General features: G+C 41.2%; 1 protein-coding gene across 2 annotated transcripts in view; it reads right to left on the bottom strand.

Moving 5' to 3' along the window:
• The window catches only part of TFAP2D (transcription factor AP-2 delta), a 54,725-nt gene extending 38,271 nt beyond the window's left edge, over positions 1-16,454 (bottom strand). The window contains exons 1-3 of one of the 2 annotated variants that reach the window (XM_068278990.1): positions 16,251-16,454; positions 15,165-15,662; positions 11,715-11,775 (exon numbers count right to left, since the gene is read on the bottom strand). In XM_068278990.1, the coding sequence (XP_068135091.1) occupies positions 11,715-11,775; positions 15,165-15,662; positions 16,251-16,289 (598 nt within the window). In that variant the 5' untranslated portion in view covers positions 16,290-16,454. Of the gene's footprint in view, positions 1-11,714; positions 11,776-15,164; positions 15,663-15,932; positions 16,001-16,250 lie in introns of those variants that run through there. The other variant, XM_068278991.1, reaches the window with a different exon arrangement.
• Positions 16,455-19,039: the final 2,585 nt, after the last annotated feature.

The following is a 19,039-nucleotide window of genomic DNA, read 5'->3' as shown; positions in this document are numbered from 1 at the left end:
GCGCACCATTGCATTGCTGCTATGGGGCACCTAGTTTCGGCGTTTAGTGCCGTGTGTCAGAACAACCTGCTTCAAACCAGTTAGCTGGCCGTCCAGCCGATATCTCTGGCTGCAGTATTGTCTGTGGCTGGATTCACAGTGGCCAGTTTCATAACACTACACGATAGAGACATAGGACTATGGTAGGGATTAGATTGTGAGCCCCTCTGAGGGAGAGTTAGTGACAAGAAAATATACTCTGTACAGCGCTGCGAGAGATGTTGGCGATATATGAACAGGCCCGGTCCGTCCATGATGCCAAGTGAGGGGGCTTCCTCAGATGGCAGAAGTCTGGGGGAAGCACCAGGCAGAAACAGGAAGTGAAGAGAGTGCCTGGCCAACCTATACTGGGGGCAACTGTACCTGGCTAACCAATACTGAGGGCACTGCTGTGCGATCATTCCAATTGGGGTGGGGGGGGGGGGGGGGTCATCATCCTCACAAGTTTGCCTCCGGCAGCAAATAGTCTGGAAACGGCACTGTATATAAATGCTAAATAATAATAATGTATGCGTTATAATGAGTGTGAACGGCAGTGGAGACTGGACATAGACTTTCATTCAGAGCCTGCATGCAGCGAGTTAGAATAAGGCGATTAGTTACAACGCTGTACTGTGAACAGGCCCATAGCATTGTATGGGCAGTGAGTAGACATGCAGAATTATTCTGCAACCCAACTGGGCACTGTGAACTAGGTCTGAATCACCCACCTGAAACAAGCATGCAGCTAATCTTGTCAGACTTCAGTCAGAAATAGCTGATCTGCATGCTGCTTGTTCTGGGACTATGACTAAAAGTATTAGAGGCCGAGGATTAGCAGGACAGCCAGGCACTGTGCATTGGTTAAAAGGAAATAGATATCAGTCTCCACGTCCCTCTCCCTTATTACATGTAGACACAGCGGAAGTGACATTGGAGCTACACAAGTGAAAAAGTGATGCAGGCCCCTAGAGAAAGCATTCTGACTGCTAACTACTCCACATTTGCACTAGTTCTGCATCTGGTTTGTACGTTTTTCTTGCACTGTTTTTTTTTGTTTTGTTTTTAAAGGAAAACTGTAGTGAGAGGTGTATGGAGGCTGCCATATTTGTTTCCATTTAAGCAATACCAGTTGCCTGGCTATCCTGCTGATCCTCTGCCTCTAATACTTTCAGCCATAGACCCTGAACAAGCATGCAGCAGAGCAGGTGTCTCTAACAATTTTGACAGATCTGACAAGATAAGCTGCATGCTTGTTTCTGGTGTTATTCAGACACTTCAGCCAAATAGATCAGCAGGGCTGCCAGGCAACTGGTAATGCTTAAAAGGAAAAAAATATGGCTGCCTCCATATACCGCTCACTACAGTTCTCCTTTAAATAAACCCCCCCCCCCCCTTTTGTGTTGCCCTGCCTACAGACTAGATATCCACCACCCAAGATAATCCTTTGTGAGCATACGGGGTGAAAATGTAACATAAGTACAGACGTCAGCCAGTCATTGTCCTGGCCTTTAAAACGGACCTGAGCTCAGAAGAACCTCCTTTCTACTCTAAAAGATAAGCAACAGCATAATACCCTTAAAAGAAAAACATTTCTTTTTTTACAGCTGATACAAATCCTGCAATGAATCTGCAGCATGTCTACTTCCTGCTTTCATGGAAGCAGACATATTGTTAACATCCTGTGTTTCCCAATAAGCTGCTCTGCCGTAGCAGAGGAGATTCCTGACCTGACACAGCTGAGAGATCAAACTCCAACTTGTGATTATTCACAGATGAGGGGGGATTAGACAGGCTGAACTCTCTAAATACACACAGGGCGCATTTCTCTATGTTTTTCTTCTGTCCTGTGCAAGAGTTTAGCTCCACCTCCTTTAATAATCTGCTGCAATGGATCATTCTCATCCACCTGCTATGCTAGTTCCTATATCTCCTGTTTGTCCTCCCCACTCATCTATCCATACAGCAGAAGAGGATGTTTTGCTGAGAGCTGGACAACATGGGCTTGATTCAGTAAACGGTGCTAAGTGTTAGCACGCCTACTTAGCACGCCTCTTCACGCCTAAACCAGCTGTTCGCGCATTAAAACGCGTGTGAAACGCATCGCGCGCAAACTCCCGCGCGCAAAACTTTTTGCGTGCTAAGTCCGGTGCGCGTGAAACGTTGCATCGCGGTGCACCAAAAATGTTGCACCTGATGGCCCTATAACGTCGCATTGGATGTGACCGTAACGTTGCACCCATGCGACGTTAAAGTCGCATGCATCCAACGTTAAAGTCGCATCCAATGCGATGTTATAGGGCCATCGCGATGCGACGTTTTGCGTGCACCGGACTTTGCGCGTGGACTGATTTGGAAAACGGTGCTAACCTAATTAGCCCCCTAGTTAACACGCCCAAAGTGTTTAGGCGTGCTAACTGGGTTAGCACCATTTACTGAATCGAGCCCCATGTCTGTAAATGATGGTTGCTAAACTGTCACCCGAATCCATCACAAATGATCATTTCAGATGATGGTCATTTAATGTCTGCAAGCAACCTGGATAGAAAAAAATAGTGGTTACTGGCAACAAATTATGTTCAGGCCCCTTTATGATAAAGTTGCAAATTTCATACTTAACACAATCCCAACGCAAAGTCAACAATAGATTACTGCATGATCTGTACCTACCGCACGGATTATGCAGTAATGCAAGTCTATGGTGACGCAGTGAGTGTGAATGGCAAGGGCCATGCAATGCGGCAAGCATGCGGGGATCGACAGGAATCCCAGTGACTTATTTCCTGTCCAGCAGGGAGTATGTCAATGAGCGGGGGCGGGTCCTTGCACATTACCATGTTGGCGCTGTCTGCTGCAGGGTACGGGGCTTTGGTGCAGTGCGGTTTTCCTGTGGTGGGCTCGCACGTCGCGGTAGAATTGCACCGCACAAGTGAAAAACCAGCCTCACAGTCCACTATGAATCGTTCCCTCGAATCTCACCTTTTCCAACAAGCATGCGCTCTAATATAGGCCACTCGCCCTCAACCTCTGGCCCACTTGTGCTCCTTAGTAAATATAACCTAAAACACACTGTCACTAGGTATACATATTGTATACTACCCCAACTCTTGTTTCCTCCCTATTCTTTTATATTCTCAGGTGAGTGACATGAGCTGAACTATGGGAAGGGGAGGATAAGCAGAAGAAATCAGGTAAAAATTTCACCTAAAAGCAGAACAAGTTTCCCCAAACACAGAAGCAGCGCAGAACACGAAGGATGTCTATACAAACAGGCGGTGGGCCAAAGAGATCATAATTGACCATTTCAGCCCTCAGATTTCTGAGATCTGGACAGTGTGTTTATATCCAGAGGAAAACAAGCAGCATGGCGACAAAGTGGCTAAGATCGTGGACCATTAACTTGCCACCCTGGTGTCCTGGATTTATTCTCTTTCAAGGGCATAATCCATGTGGAGTTTGTATGTTCTTTTTTAAAGTGTACCTGAGATGGTACACTGTGCCTTATTTATACTTACCCGGGGCTTCCTACAGCCCCATGAGCAGGGACGGATCTAGGGGGGGCAAGCGGGTATCTTGCCCCAGGCGCAGTTTGTTGAATTCTTAAAAAGGCGGCAAAATAAATGGCAGTTTAGGCGCCAAAACCTGACCTTTAGGCGCCAAAACCTGACCTTGCCCCAGGCGCAACTTGGTCTTGATCCGTCCCTGCCCATGAGGTCCATGGCCTCCCTCACCATTTCCTCCGGCCCATCCGTTCACTAGATGTCTTCCTCGGTAATCCGGTCAGTTGCCATGGGCCTTTGTGCCTGCGTGGCCTGACTGCGCACATGCCCCCACCGCAATCCCGTTCCTGGGTGCAATTGTGGGGAGGGAGGTTCATCCAGACGGATTACCAATGAGAATACGTAGTGAACGGAGGGGCCGGAGAAGATGGTGAGAGAGGCCAGTCCACGGACCTCATGGGGCTGGAGGAAGCCCCTGGTAAGTATAAATACACTTATATATGTGATCTCAGGTTTCCTTTTAAGTTGGTACTCCAATATCACCCCACAACCTAAAAACACGTTGGTAGGTTAATTGGCATCTTCTCAAATATGGTCCTAGCAGTGGCATTGCATGCAAAGCACTTTTAAGAGACAAATGTGAAAGGTTGAAGGACCTCTGCAAAGTGATATGTAAACAGAGTGAATACTGTAAGTAAGAATAAGGTCTCCACCAAGATTGACCAAAGTGATGATCCAACTCATCGCTGATTCGTTGTAGAGCAAGAGTGATGATCATTCAGCTTCAAAGAAACAAAAAAGTCAATGTTTTTACTTTCTGAAATGGGTGGCAACCAGTGGTAACTGTCTACATTGGTCTCATGGCCTTTAGCTATGCCTGCAACAGCTGAACCAATCATTTGGCGAGGGCAATGGATGATATTGAGCCCACCAGAGCCAGAATAGCTTTATTACATCGCCCCAGCCATTGCATGCTGATGCTTGGCCTCTGTTGGGTAAGAGACATTTGTCTAGCATTGCCGGGGTAGCAAAGAGTTTTAATCAAATAAGATCTGACATTCCTATGTAGAAATAAAACGCCTCGCCATTCGTATGTCAGTCACCTCTAAGCGATTTGACAATCTCAAGATCTTTTAAAACGAAAGGAGTTCAGATCATATTAATTCCCCAAAAATGTTTTGATTCAAAGTGGTTTGTATTTTATGTTGCCAAGGGCAATCGGAGGGAGGAAAAAAAAAATCAGTGTTGCCGGTAGTCTTGTCCTCTCGTCATGGCCTAGAGGCGATAGTAGTATTTAAGCTTTTTGAAATTTGCCTGGGGCATCCAGACTGAATGATCACAAAGAGGAACACAAGTTTTTTTGGAGTCCGCCATCTAGACTTGATAAAACGATGTAGGCCAAAGAGTCACTCTTTTTATTGTTTTGTTTTTGTATTGTTATTATTATTTGCTTTCGTGTCCACATGTGTCCACAAAGCCATACTAAAATCTTGCATTAAAATAAGCAGCTGAGCATTTTGCTTTGTATCAAAGAATTACCCAGAAAAAAAAAACACACTGCTCTTTTTAACTAAGCATCAAATCTAGAAAAAAAGTAAAAAAAAAAAGTAAAAAAAAAGAGAAAAAAGTAAAAAAAAAAAAAAATATTAATGATTAAAACCACTGACGGCTCCCCTGTAAATAGCAGGCTAGTTACTTCAAGTAATTTCTTTTGAAATCGGATATCTGAATATTCAACCAAGGCAGAGGCTCCACTCTGTATGAGCGCCGTTAATATGATCTCAGCAGAGTTTGTTACTCGGAAATATTAGCATATCAAAGTATTTGCCCCGGGCTGAAGAAGGCATCGATACACAAGAAGCAGCCAGAGTAAAGATTATTGGTTGTGATGGGGAGAGTAGAGGAGCTCCAGGCTAAATTCAGCACACCATTAACTGGAAGTGATAGCAGGGGGATCTTTGCGTCAATTCGGCTGCAAATATTAAATCTAGGCCTTGTGATGGTGGGCAAAGGGGTGCCTGGGCAGACTGGATGGGGCCTTTAATGATACTCTCGATTCTAGACGCAAACAACGACGCCTATCACCGCTCCTTACAACTCCAAAGCAAAAAGGTCAATGGAGCATCGGAAAGCCGGCTATCAGAATAGAGCTGCGCCCGTCTTGATCGAGGGCGTCAACAGATCGAAAGTGTACGGCGTATTTCTAATCTTTTCGGGGGCTGCTCAGCCGTGCTTTAACTCTATTTCCGTCTTTGAATAATGGCGCTGCCCTTTGGCTCTTAGAGGTGTACAAAAGAAGTCACTTCTAATCCTCTCTACTTCCAGCACTTAACACTGGCAGACTAAAGGTTAAAATTAAAGAATTTCACCAACGAAAGTCAAGAATATGCGCACAGGCATGGCCGACACAAGCCATATACCCACACAATGCCTCCGTAGCATGTAACTAGAATTACGTATATAAAACCAGCTATGTATACAGTATATTTATATATTTATGTATATATATATATATATATATATATATATATATATGTTTCATTTTTATACATTATAACTATATATAATATATGTATATATATATATATATACAGTATATATATATATATAGATATATATATATATATAGATATATATATATATATATATACTCTGTACAGCGTCGTGGAAGATGTTGGCACTACATAAACACAAAAAAATAAAAATTATATATATATATATATATATATGTATATATATATATATATATATATATATATATATATATATATATATATATATATCATTTTTTATTTTTTGTATATGTATATACATGTATATACATGTATAAGAATATATATACTTGATTTGTATACATGTATAACTATATATATATATATATATATATATATATATATATATATATATATATATATTTATACACTCACACACACGCATACTTAGTTGAATATTTAGAGAGATTGACTGTATTTTTTTCTTAGCATTTTTATTTATTGACTTATTTCTTTGTTATAGTTTTTGCTTTTTAATTAATTTATTTGCCGTTGTGTTTAATTATGCTGTATTAACTTTTATACAAGTCTAATAAAGTGTGCAGAAACAATTATTTGTTGCTCGTTTCCTTTGTCCTGGAAACAAAAGGATTACGAGGATTATGACTTCTTTTATTTTGTGAACTAGGTGGAGGCTTGGAGCGGAGCGTTGCTGTCCTTTCAGCACCAGCGCTGTCACACGCACAGATAGCTTGGACTGCTCAGCAGATTACCAGTATCACCAGCTGTCTGACTCGGCCTGGAAGCTACAGTAAAAAACGGCCAGAACGGCCTCACCGCGCAGAGACTACTGGAGGGGATACAGCTGCGTAATAATAATTACCGCCCTACACTGCACTCGGGCCAGACTCTGCACCCCTCGGCTGGGCTCTGCCTCCCCTAAGCCTGGGCCGTTGACATTTGTCAGAACAATATGCAAGGAGAAGAGCAGACAACAATGCAGCTGTCTAGTTAGGGTTTAAAAAATAACGACAATCATCATCATGATTAATTTCCATGAATGCGCTGGAAAAACTCCCTTAAAATGTGCGAGTGAGTGCGCAAAATACTCATAGATAAAAAAAAAAACAGTGGATAGTAACAGTAAAAAGTAAATATGACATCCCTGATTTTAATTGACACAAGTCTTGAGTATTAAACCATGTTGAAGAGTACTATCCATCTCTGTCTTTCTTTCTGTCTCTCCCTCTGTCTGCCTCCCTCTGTCCGTCTCCCATGTATGCATGCAGTCTATGCTGGTGGATTGGGTGTAGCTGGTATAGCTGTCTTGCCTGCGGTCTAGACTGTGTCTGTGAGTTGTCAGTCACAGGCATGGCACTGACTGGAACATAGGTGTGGGTGTGATGATGATAGCGGCGGTGAGAAAGATGGATATTTGCATTCGGGGAGAGTAAAGCGTAGCTTGCGGGAGTCTGAGCCTGGCAGGTGATAATCTTAACCCTTCTATTGCTGGCAGCTGTGTCATAAGAAACAGACGAAGAGCTCTGAAGGCTGCAAGGCGAAGGGGCACCACTGCACAAAGCAGGTTGGGGTACCTAATGCACAGGCCTTGGGGTAGCAGTTACACAAGGCATGGGGGTGTCCAACAAAACATGCTGGGGTACCCAACATACGGGGCACAGGGGAATAATTCATACAAGGCACAGGGTATCCATCACTTAAGTCGGGGGTATCCGTCACACAAGACACGGGGGTATCCATCACACAAGACACGGGGGTATCCATCACACAAAACACGGGGGTATCCATCACACAAGGCATGGGGTTATCCATCACACAAGGCATGGGGGTATCCATTACACAAGGCACGGGGGCATCCATCACACAAGACACAGGGTTATCCATCACACAAGACATGGGTGTATCCATCACACAAGACACGGGGTTATCCATCACACAAGACATGGGTGTATCCATCACACAAGACATGGGTTATCCATCACACAAGGCACGGGGGTATCCATCACACAAGGCACGGGGTTATCCATCACACAAGACACGGGGGTATCCATCACACAAGACATGGGGGTATCCATTACACAAGACATGGGGGTATCCATCACACAAGGTACAGGGGTATCCATCACACAAGACCCGGGGGTATCCATCACACAAGGCACGGGGTATCCATCACACAAGACCTGGGGGTATCCTTCACACAAGGCACGGGGTATCTATCACACAAGACATGGGGTTTCCATCACACAAGACATGGAGGTATCCATCACACAAGACATGGGTTATCCATCACACAAGACATGGGGTTTCCATCACACAAGACACGGGGGTATCCATCACTCAAGACACGGGGTATCCATCACACAAGACACGGGGTTTCCATCACACAAGACACAAAGGTATCCATAACACAAGACATGGGTTATCCATCACACAAGACACGGGGTTTCCATCACACAAGACATGGGGGTATCCATCACTCAAGACACGGGGTATCCATCACACAAGACACAGGGTTTCCATAACCATCACACAAGACACGAGGGTATCCATCACACAAGACATGGGTTATCCATCACACCAGGCACGGGGGTATCCATCACACAAGACATGGGTTATCCACCACACAAGGCACGGGGGTATCCATCACACAAGACATGGGTTATCCATCACACCAGGCACGGGTGTATCCATCACACAAGACACGGGGTTATCCATCACACAAGACAGGGGGTTATCCATCACACAAGACACGGGGTTATCCATCACACAAGCCAGGGGGGAATCCATCACACAAGGCACGGGGTATCCATTACGCAAGACACGGGGTTTCCATCACACAAGACACGGAGGTATCCATCACACAAGACATGGGTTATCCATCACACAAGACACGGGGTTTCCATCACACAAGACACGGGGGTATCCATCACTCAAGACACGGGGTATCCATCACACAAGACACAGGGTTTCCATCACCATCACACAAGACACGAGGGTATCCATCACACAAGACATGGGTTATCCATCACACAAGGCACGGGGGTATCCATCACACAAGACATGGGTTATCCATCACACAAGGCACGAAGGTATCCATCACACAAGACATGGGGTTATCCATCACACAAGACACGGGGGTATCCATCACACAAGACACGGGGTTGTCCATCACACAAGACATGGGGGTATCCATCACACAAGACACGGGGTATCCATCACACAAGACACAGGGGTATCCATCACACAAGACACAGGGGTATCCATCACACAAGGCACGGGGGTATCCATCACACGAGAAACAAGGGTATCCATCACATGAGACACGGGGGTATCCATCACACAAGACACGGGGTATCCATCACACAAGACACGTGAGTATCCATCACACAAGGCATGGGGGTATCCATCACACAAAGCACGGGTACCCATCACACAAGTCCTGGGATTACCAAACACACAAGGCACGGGTGCCAATCACACAAGGCCTGGAATTACCAAACACACAAGGCACGGGTACCAATCACACATGGCCTCGGCCTAGGATTACCAAACACACAAGGCACGGGTACTAATCACACATGGCCTCGGCCTAGGATTACCAAACACACAAGGCACGGGTACCAATCACACATGGCCTGGGATTACCAAATACACAAGGCATGGGTACCAATCACACAAATCATGGGATTACCAAACACACAAGGCACGGGTACCAATCACACATGGCCTGGGATTACCAAATACACAAGGCATGGGTACCAATCACACAAATCCTGGGATTACCAAACACACAAGGCACGGGTACCAATCACACATGGCCTGGGATTACCAAACACACAAGGCACGGGTACCAGTCACAAAAATCCTGGGATTACCAAACACACAAGGCACGGGTGCCAATCACACAAATCCTGGGATACCAAACACACAAGGCACGGGTACCAATCACACAAATCCTGGGATTACCAAACACACAAGGCACGGGTACCAATCACACAAATTCTGGGATTACCAAACACACAAGGCACGGGTACCAATCACACAAATCCTGGGATTACCAAACACACAAGGCACGGGTACCAATCACACAAGGCCTGGGATTACCAAACACACAAGGCACGGGTACCAATCACACATGGCCTGGGATTACCAAACACACAAGGCATGGGTACCAATCACACAAATCCTCAGATTACCAAACACACAAGGCACGGGTACCAATCACACAAATCCTGGGATTACCAAACACACAAGGCATGGGTACCAATCACACATGGCCTGGGATTACCAAACACACAAGGCATGGGTACCAATCACACAAATCATGGGATTACCAAACACACAAGGCACGGGTACCAATCACACAAATCCTGGGATTACCAAACACACAAGGCATGGGTACCAATCACACATGGCCTGGGATTACCAAACACACAAGGCATGGGTACCAATCACACATGGCCTGGGATTACCAAACACACAAGGCATGGGTACCAATCACACAAATCATGGGATTACCAAACACACAAGGCATGGGTACCAATCACACAAATCCTGGGATTACCAAACACACAAAGCACAGGTACCAATCACATAATTTTCTTAAATAAAGTTTCTTGAATTACCAAACACACAAGACAAGCATAACAATCACACAAGGCCTGGAATTACCAAACACACAAGGTACGGGTACCAATCACACAAGGCCTGGAATTACCAAACACACATGCATACCAATCACACAAATCCTGGGATTACCAAACACACAAAGCACAGGTACCAATCACATAATTTTCTTCAATAAACTTTCTTGAATTACCAAACACACAAGACAAGCATAACAATTACACAAAGCCTGGGATTACCAAACACACAAGGTACGGGTACCAATCACACAAGGCCTGGAATTACTAAACACATGCGTACCAATTACACAAGGCCTGGGATTGCCAAGTACACAAGGCATGGGTACCAATTACACAAGGCCTGGGATTGCCAAGTACACAAGGCACGGGTGCCAATTACACAAGGCATGGGATTACCAAACACACAAGGCATGGCCATCCATCACACAAGGCCTGGTATTATCAAACACATAAGGCATGGGTACCAATCACACAAGGCTTTAAGATACCCATCACAAAGGCAAAGGGGTATCTGTCACATAAGGCATAAGGATATCCGACCCACAAGGCACTGGTGTAACCATTACACAAGGCACACGTTGCTCCATCATATGAGGCATGATGTACCCATCACACATGGCATTGAGGTACTCTTCAAGCAAGCTATGGGGCTCCCATCACACAAGGCCTGGGGCACTCATCATCTGAGGCATGGGGTAACCATTGTATTATAACCATTATACAATAACTAAGGGCTCATCACACATGACACAGAATGAATGAATGTAACACAGGCCTGGCTCTACCATAGAATACAGAACTCTACCAGACCTGGGAATTTCCACCTTACTGAGGTCTATAGGATTCACAAACCACAAAGTTGGGGCTGGCATTTTCACCTGCACCCTAAACACAGCCGTGGCTCACTCAATTACTCATAAAACACATAATAATAAGAGAATGATCAAACACTCACTGCTGCCTAAATATGTACTGCAAATATTTATTTGTTCGCCATGTATACTGTCCACAATAAACATGGTATACTTAGCTCTTACCTCTTCTTATTACACCTCCTTGGCTGTTTAGCACCAATCCACACTGGGCCTCCACAGATCCCTAAACATGGAATACAAACAAAAATGAGAATGAATAACAGCAACACTACAATAGTCATAAGTCCTATGTCCACAAATATGCCTGTATAAAGATAATGATTCTGAAAAGAACTAGTAGCAATAGTGATGATGTTGAATGATAATAAATAATATTATAATAAATTAAAGCACAAACATAATCATTCACTATTGTACTACTATACCCTAAACTAATACGGATACCCCTACTGAGAGCCCTAAAACTGCATAGTAGTAGTAGAAAGTAAACAAAGTAAGAATTAACAACCACGATAAAAAATAAAATAAAAACAAATATTAATAACAGCAACAACAATATAATAATCATCGGTTCATTGTCTGTATATCCTTGTGTACAGTATAAATAAACTAGTAGCAAAAACAGTGATAAGGACGAAAAATAAAAATAATAAATTGCATGGTATGATAAGCATACTATTTATTATTACATTAAGCTAAAATAATAATAATAATAATAATAATAATAATAATAATAATAATAATAATAATAATAATAATAATAATAATACAGCATTTAGAAAAAACTAAAATCATGCACAGTAGAGAGTAATATAAAATTGTGGAGGGTGCCTTACATACAATAATAACAATGGCATTCCTTATTAAAATTCCTTATTAAAAGTATTCCTTATTAAAATTCATTTTATTATTATTATTATTATTCAGAGTTTAAGTTTTCCTATTTTTATTTTTTTAATTTTTTTTTCATACTATGCACTGGTTCAATGAAAACCGGCACTATTATAATTATATCCTTTTTATCCCTAACGTAGCATCATATTCATTTCCCTCTATGAAACGTGACTGAAAGTTGAAAACATTTTGAGATGTTTAATTTCCATTTGAGCCGCAAAGCTGATCATTCGCCAAGTTCCTAATGGCCATAATCTTCCATATTTTAATGCAGAAGGCCTGCCAGGTCTGGTCATGTTGGGGCAGAGGGGGGTGTAAAAGAAAAGACCCCAGCTTGACGAATAGTAAGAGAAGCAGTCGAGGTTGGGTCACCCCGTAACAGTGTCTGCCTTTTCCTTTCTTTCCAGAGCCTAAAAAAGGCGACTTTGTAAAATCTGCTGAGAAAATGGAACACACGTTTGGGTTCTGCTTTAAAGTGATTATGAAATCGATAGAAGGCAAAATTGTGAGCCCTGTATAAATTAACAGGGTGATGAGAAAAGGTGTGACAGGAGTCTTTGTTGGCCATGGAAAATCTTTTTAGGGGGCTCAAAGATGCGTCTAGCGACTTCGAGACTGTTTGCATCTGTTCCATGAACTTAAACACCCGGGCAAGTATTGGGGGGCTCACTAAATATTCCACCCAGGGAAACAACATTTACATTTGTTGCATTAATTATTTTAACTTGGTCAGGAAATAAAATAGCAAAAAAAAAGTCCCAAAATCTAATGTCAAAAAATGAGAAAAGATAAGTTAATCTTTCAAAACTAAATATCAATTTGAATAATAATAATAATAATAATAATAATAATAATAATAATAATAATAATAATAATAATAATAATAATAATAATAATAATAATGTCAAATTAATCTTAATTTTATAATCGATTATTTTTCTTTCATTTTATTTTTGAAGCGTTCATTTCCTCCTTATGCTACTCATCTTTCTCTATCTTGATTCCTATCCACTGATTTTTTTTTTTTTTTTATATTTAACTTGCATACATAACTACATAATATCAAAGTACATTATTAAATAAAACTAATGCAAAACTATAGATCAGAGTTCCCCTTGCACAAAGAGCTGTCTGAGCTTTCAAAATACCACTCTCAGCGTGAGGTTTTATTATAATTTTCTTTTAATTTCTGCTCTACTTCGAAAACATGACACATTTAAAAAGACTCTTCGGGTAGATTTCAGTTTTGGGGTTCAGATGGGCAAATGTAAAAATTAAACAAAAACAATAATTTAAGCAGTATCAGTTTATTTACCTGGAGGTGTAAAAAAACCTGGAAAGTAATGTCAGTAAATAATAGTAACATTATTATAAATATTATTATTAATATTTTAATGAATTGCTGTTCTAATTAAAACTGACAGCTACTTTTATTATGTTTGTTGTTTATTTTTTATTTTTTCAGTTTTTTTACTCATGTTGCTGTCTTTATTCTATTTATTCTTCTGCAAATTAATCCCAACAGGTAAAAAAATGTGGGATAAAATAGCTTAACCTTAAAAAATGATTATGCCAAGCTTGAACAGCTGCGATTTTTCCTTCACGACTTATGGATTAGTTACTGTTTTTTTTCTTTCTCTTCTTCTCTTTACCAGGTCTTTCTGGTAAAGTGAAACGTGTTGTTTGGTCAGATGACATTGCATAAAATGACTAGTTGAATGGCGTTAAGTCGAAAATTGGATCAACTACGGTGCTCTTTTGCTGGGGAATTATCTTTTGTGCTGCCTCTTGCAAATGCCCCTAATCCGCCTTTTGAAAGATGCCATGCTCACTGGCTGGCAATGGGGAGAAAATTTGTCCAGAAAAGGAGAACTGAGTAGCAGACGCGGGGTGTAAGTATAGAAGGAAGAGGCGAGCTAACACAATGCTGTACTCCAGGCTACAAGCTAAAGTCACGTTTAATGTCAGTTCTTGCAACAGTAACTCCTCTAACACCTGTAATCTTCAGCAGAATATATAGATATGTTCTTTACAGAATATATTGATCAGGTTATCATTTAGAATTGTATAGAATATATTAATATACATATAATTATTTCACTATAATAAAGCAGAGGAGTGGACTATGCGTTTTTATGTCAACTGTTTTTTGTTTTTGTTATTTTTTTTTTCATTCTATAGAGGGCAAAAATTAAATGTCCAGTTTCTTCTTTCTTCCCTTTAATAAACCATTACATGGATAAATGAATATCTTAGATTCTTCATAAATATAGTGATGGAGATGATGATGATGATAATATTAATAATAAAAACTATTATTATTATTATTATTGTTTTGCATTTTTGCTCCTTCTTTTTGTCTAGCTTCATGTTTTTCATTACTTTTGTAAGATACACACATATTCTCTCTTTTTCTTTGGCTCTCAATGTATAGTTATTCATTCAGATAATTATAAAATACAGTTTGAAATAAATAACTATAGACCAAACTTTTCTATAGAAATAAAATTATAGATCAAAGTTTTGTTGGTACCGACAGCTTCATGAACTTTCAAATTACCCTTCTCAGCTTGTGTTGTGATTGTTATTTTCGTTTAATTTCTGCACTGGCTTGCAGACACGCCCAGTTTAAAGGGACGCTTGCAGCAGATTTTAGTTTTAGGGTCAGATGTGTGTACAGAAAAATCAAAACAAGCAAAGTGTTGTCATGTTCTTTACCTGAAAATCATCTCCTCCAGCACCAGCTAGCCCTAAGCTTGAGCCTGGCAACAGCCTTTGGTCTGGGTGCATGCCATATTGGGATCCATGGCTCATGAGGGAAAGGTCGTGGCGCCTGTATGCGTCCAGACAGCCAAAGTCCCTCCTCTGGTCATCAAGGCAAGAGGATTTAAGTGCCCGGGCATTATGCAGGTTGATGAAGTCTGTGGGCTCCCCATGGTGGATCTGCTGGTAGTATTGCTGTGAGTGATGGAGGGAGTTGAGGGAGTAGGCGTCAGGGGTGACAGTCGGGTGGCTATGCTGAAACTCGTAGTGGAAGGACTGGTGATGTAGAGGGGTGTACTGGTGGTTTGCCGAGAAGTAAGGTGAGGCAAATTCAGTGCCAGTGGTGGAATAAGTCAGTGGAGATGTGGAGGAATAGGCGACGGTGGAGTTGGCTACAGACTCAAGACATCCAAGTTGCATCAAACGATAACTGTTTGATCCGTCATGACGTATCTGGAAGGAAGGGAGACAAAAAAAGAGGAGAAAAAAAATAGGTTTGTCATTTAAAATAGCAAAGCACCGACAGCAGAGCCTTGATTGTGCAGTTGTGCTCCTCAAACCTCGCAGGTAGAGTATTATATTGCAAACTACTGCAACTGCGTCAAAAATCAGTGCACATCTCCATCACACATGGTGCTAAAAACATGAGTCTGCCAAGGCGACCACCAGCCCCAGATCTGTACAAAAAAATCCCTCCATCTCCCCAAAATAATAAACCCACACCCCACACCAAAGCTCGCAGCCCATCTATCAGAACATCTGATGTTGCAGTTGATCAGTTGAGCTGCACAGCTACAGCATCATGCCCCCCTTAGTCTGTAGCTTCGCTATAAGGGATTATTTTCGTTATAACAACTGTTGTATTGCAGAATGCCATCCTAGGCGACAGATGTCACAACGAATCTCTCTGCTACTTTTTCTATAAGAGTTTTTTTTTTTGAGCAGCTCATATTAATTCACTGTAACGCTAGCTAGCTAGGATTAAGACAGACAGCAAAAGGAAAAAAAAAAGTCAATAAAAGGAGCAAAAAATATATGTACCTCTGAGTCGTGGACAAGTCCGGGGAATGAAGTAGACATCGTTGTCCTATTTTTTTTTTTTTAAGTAGAACGACAGCAACTTTTCCTATAGGCAAGTTTTCTCCTGTAGGTCCAAACGTGTATTTTCCAAAATTTAAAAAGCCACGGGCTTGCAGTGACAGAGTCAAACCTCCTCTCTCCCACTCTCCTTGGAAACCTGTAGGATAAAATCTCCCCTCTGCTCTGCAGCAGGATCCTGGATCCGATTTTGTACTTGCTGGGTAATTCTTTAGCTGATGTCGTAGGTCCCTTGGCGATATAGAAGTTTTGAAAATTAAGCATCAGCAGAGAGAGAGAGATGGGAGGACAATAGATAGAAGAGCCTCTTCCCAGGAGACAAGAAATAAATATTGTATCTTCCCCTAATAAGGAACTCTGGGATCCTTTTCCACATTTTTATCCTTTTTTTCTAATCTTATTGCTTTTACTTCTACCTGGTTAAAAAAAAAAGGTCTTCCTGGCTAGGATATTTTATTTTTATTTTATTTTTTTTAAAGCTTCCATTTACAATTGGCGAGCCTGTGAGCAATACATATTGTACAAAAATGAAAAATAAACGATTGTCTCAGTGTAAATAAACAAACATACAATCAAATTTAATTTAAAAAAATAATAAATAAAGTAGAAATATATATTTTTTAAATTAAGGACTTTTTTCTATAAATATTTTATTTACTGGTATTAATTGTGATTTATTTATTATTATTTAATTATTTTAAGAAAACAATGCTGAATTATTTACAAGAACATGTTGAATTTTTTTTATAGTATTTAATTTTTAGAAGTTAATAATTGGAAGAAGCTTTTATTACAAGCATAAGATTTCATTTTAAGACCGTTTATGATTTGGGGAGGGGATCTAGGATATTAGGGACGTGTTTTAAGTCACTATTTGTTATTACAAAGCAGACGAATGTCGTTATGACTTGGGGGTATTTTTTTAATATTGGTTGTCCGTGTGTTTCGGGAGCGAGGAGCAGAATCTAGGTAGATCTGAATGTGAGGGGAGTGACGAGGACACAAGTTTCGTTGCAGCCCGCAGACTTTCGCAGTCAGACAAGCAGTTAATTGGGAGTTAATATGGTCTCACTTTCAAGTGTTAACATGAGGACGGTGTCTTATTAAGGGGCCACAGGCAAACAAAGGCTAGACTGTGTTGTTGAGAGTAGTAGGGGTCAGGTTTTTGGGATGGTTTCTTCTCTTGTTCTCGCTGGTCTATGGAGCTGTCAGTCAGCACTGGAGCTCTTCAGGCTAATGGACAAAGGCACACGCCTAACAATCAGGCACTTTGTGTGTGAAGTAGACTGAGGTGCACTTCACTGGCCCACATAGGGGTCAACAGGCAGAATTATCTACACGTTATTAACTGCCTCATCAAACCAATGTGCTCCATTTCACATAATCAAATAAAACAGGAGGAAGGAGAGGAGGAGGAGAGGAGGGACGGGCCGTGTTCTGGGGAAGGCATTGGGGAAGGTGTGTGTAGGGGGGGGGGGGGGGAATAGGAGGTCCTGAGTGATACATGCACAGAGAAATGGAGGAAAATGTCTATTTACAAAATGCAAAGCTGGTGTGTGTAGAAGAGGCAGAGGATGAATGGAGACGTGATTCTCTGCAAGGGGAAAGCATGAGGCCCTCTGTTATACCCCCGGCTGCAACAAGCACAGGTGTGACTGCTGGAGGGGGACACGGCTGGAGGATCGCATGGAGAACTCTACGGCTTTACCTGCAGAATAAAGCACCAGTATTCCTACCACCTTCTTCACTCTACTACTCTACTCCATTGTCTAAAATGTGGCTGTTTACTCATAAATCGGACACATGTAGAATAACTAGGAGAGTTTCTCATTCTTTTATCCCTCTCTATACTTGGATAGATAGATGGATGGATGGATGGATGGATGGATGGATAGATAGATAGATAGATAGATAGATAGACAGGCAGATGATAGATAGATAGATAGATAGATAGATAGATAGATAGATAGATAGATAGATGGAAAATACTTAACCCTTATTTTGTGTACATATTCTATTTACAGTATATATGCATCTATCTAAAAATAATAATTGTCTATCTAATTCTTATTTTATTTATCTTTTTATGCCCCTATCTAAAAATCATTTTCTCTCTTTTTACCTAAAAATTAATTATCTGTCTATTATCTATTTATTTATCGGTCTGTCTATCTATCTATGCGTCTATCTAAAAAACACATTGGCCCATATGCAATTCCACTTTTCTCCTACGTTTTCTCCTAGGAGATAATGTTTCATCTTCTATTTAAAATAACTTTCCAGCACTTTTCAACTGAAAAAGTACTAAGAAGTAAGCGCAAAAGTACTATTAAAATTAGTTTGAATATTTTTTTGCTTGCTGGTGGCTTAAAAGGAATTTTATTGACAAATGTAAAAATATCACCTAGGAGAAAACGCAGGTGAAAAAGTGAATTGCATATGGCCCTTTATCTGTCTTTCTTTCTTCCTTTCTTTCTTTTCTCTCTCTCTCTCTCTTTCTTTCTTTCTTTCTCTCTCTCTCTCTTTTTCTTTCTTTCTTTCTTCTTTCTTTCTTTCTTTCTTTCTTTCTCTCTTTCTCTCTTTCTTTCTTTCTCTCTCTCTCTCTTTTTCTTTCTTTCTTTCTTTCTTTTTCTTTCTTTCTTTCTTTCTTTCTTTCTTTCTTTCTTTCTTTCTTTCTTTCTTTCTTTCTTTCTTTCTTTCTTTCTTTCTTTCTTTCTTTTCTTTCTTTCTTT

Source organism: Hyperolius riggenbachi, chromosome 4 (genome assembly GCF_040937935.1).
Source record: "Hyperolius riggenbachi isolate aHypRig1 chromosome 4, aHypRig1.pri, whole genome shotgun sequence".
Classification (NCBI taxonomy): Eukaryota; Metazoa; Chordata; class Amphibia; order Anura; family Hyperoliidae; genus Hyperolius; species Hyperolius riggenbachi.
This window is presented reverse-complemented; position numbering and strand designations above follow the sequence as displayed.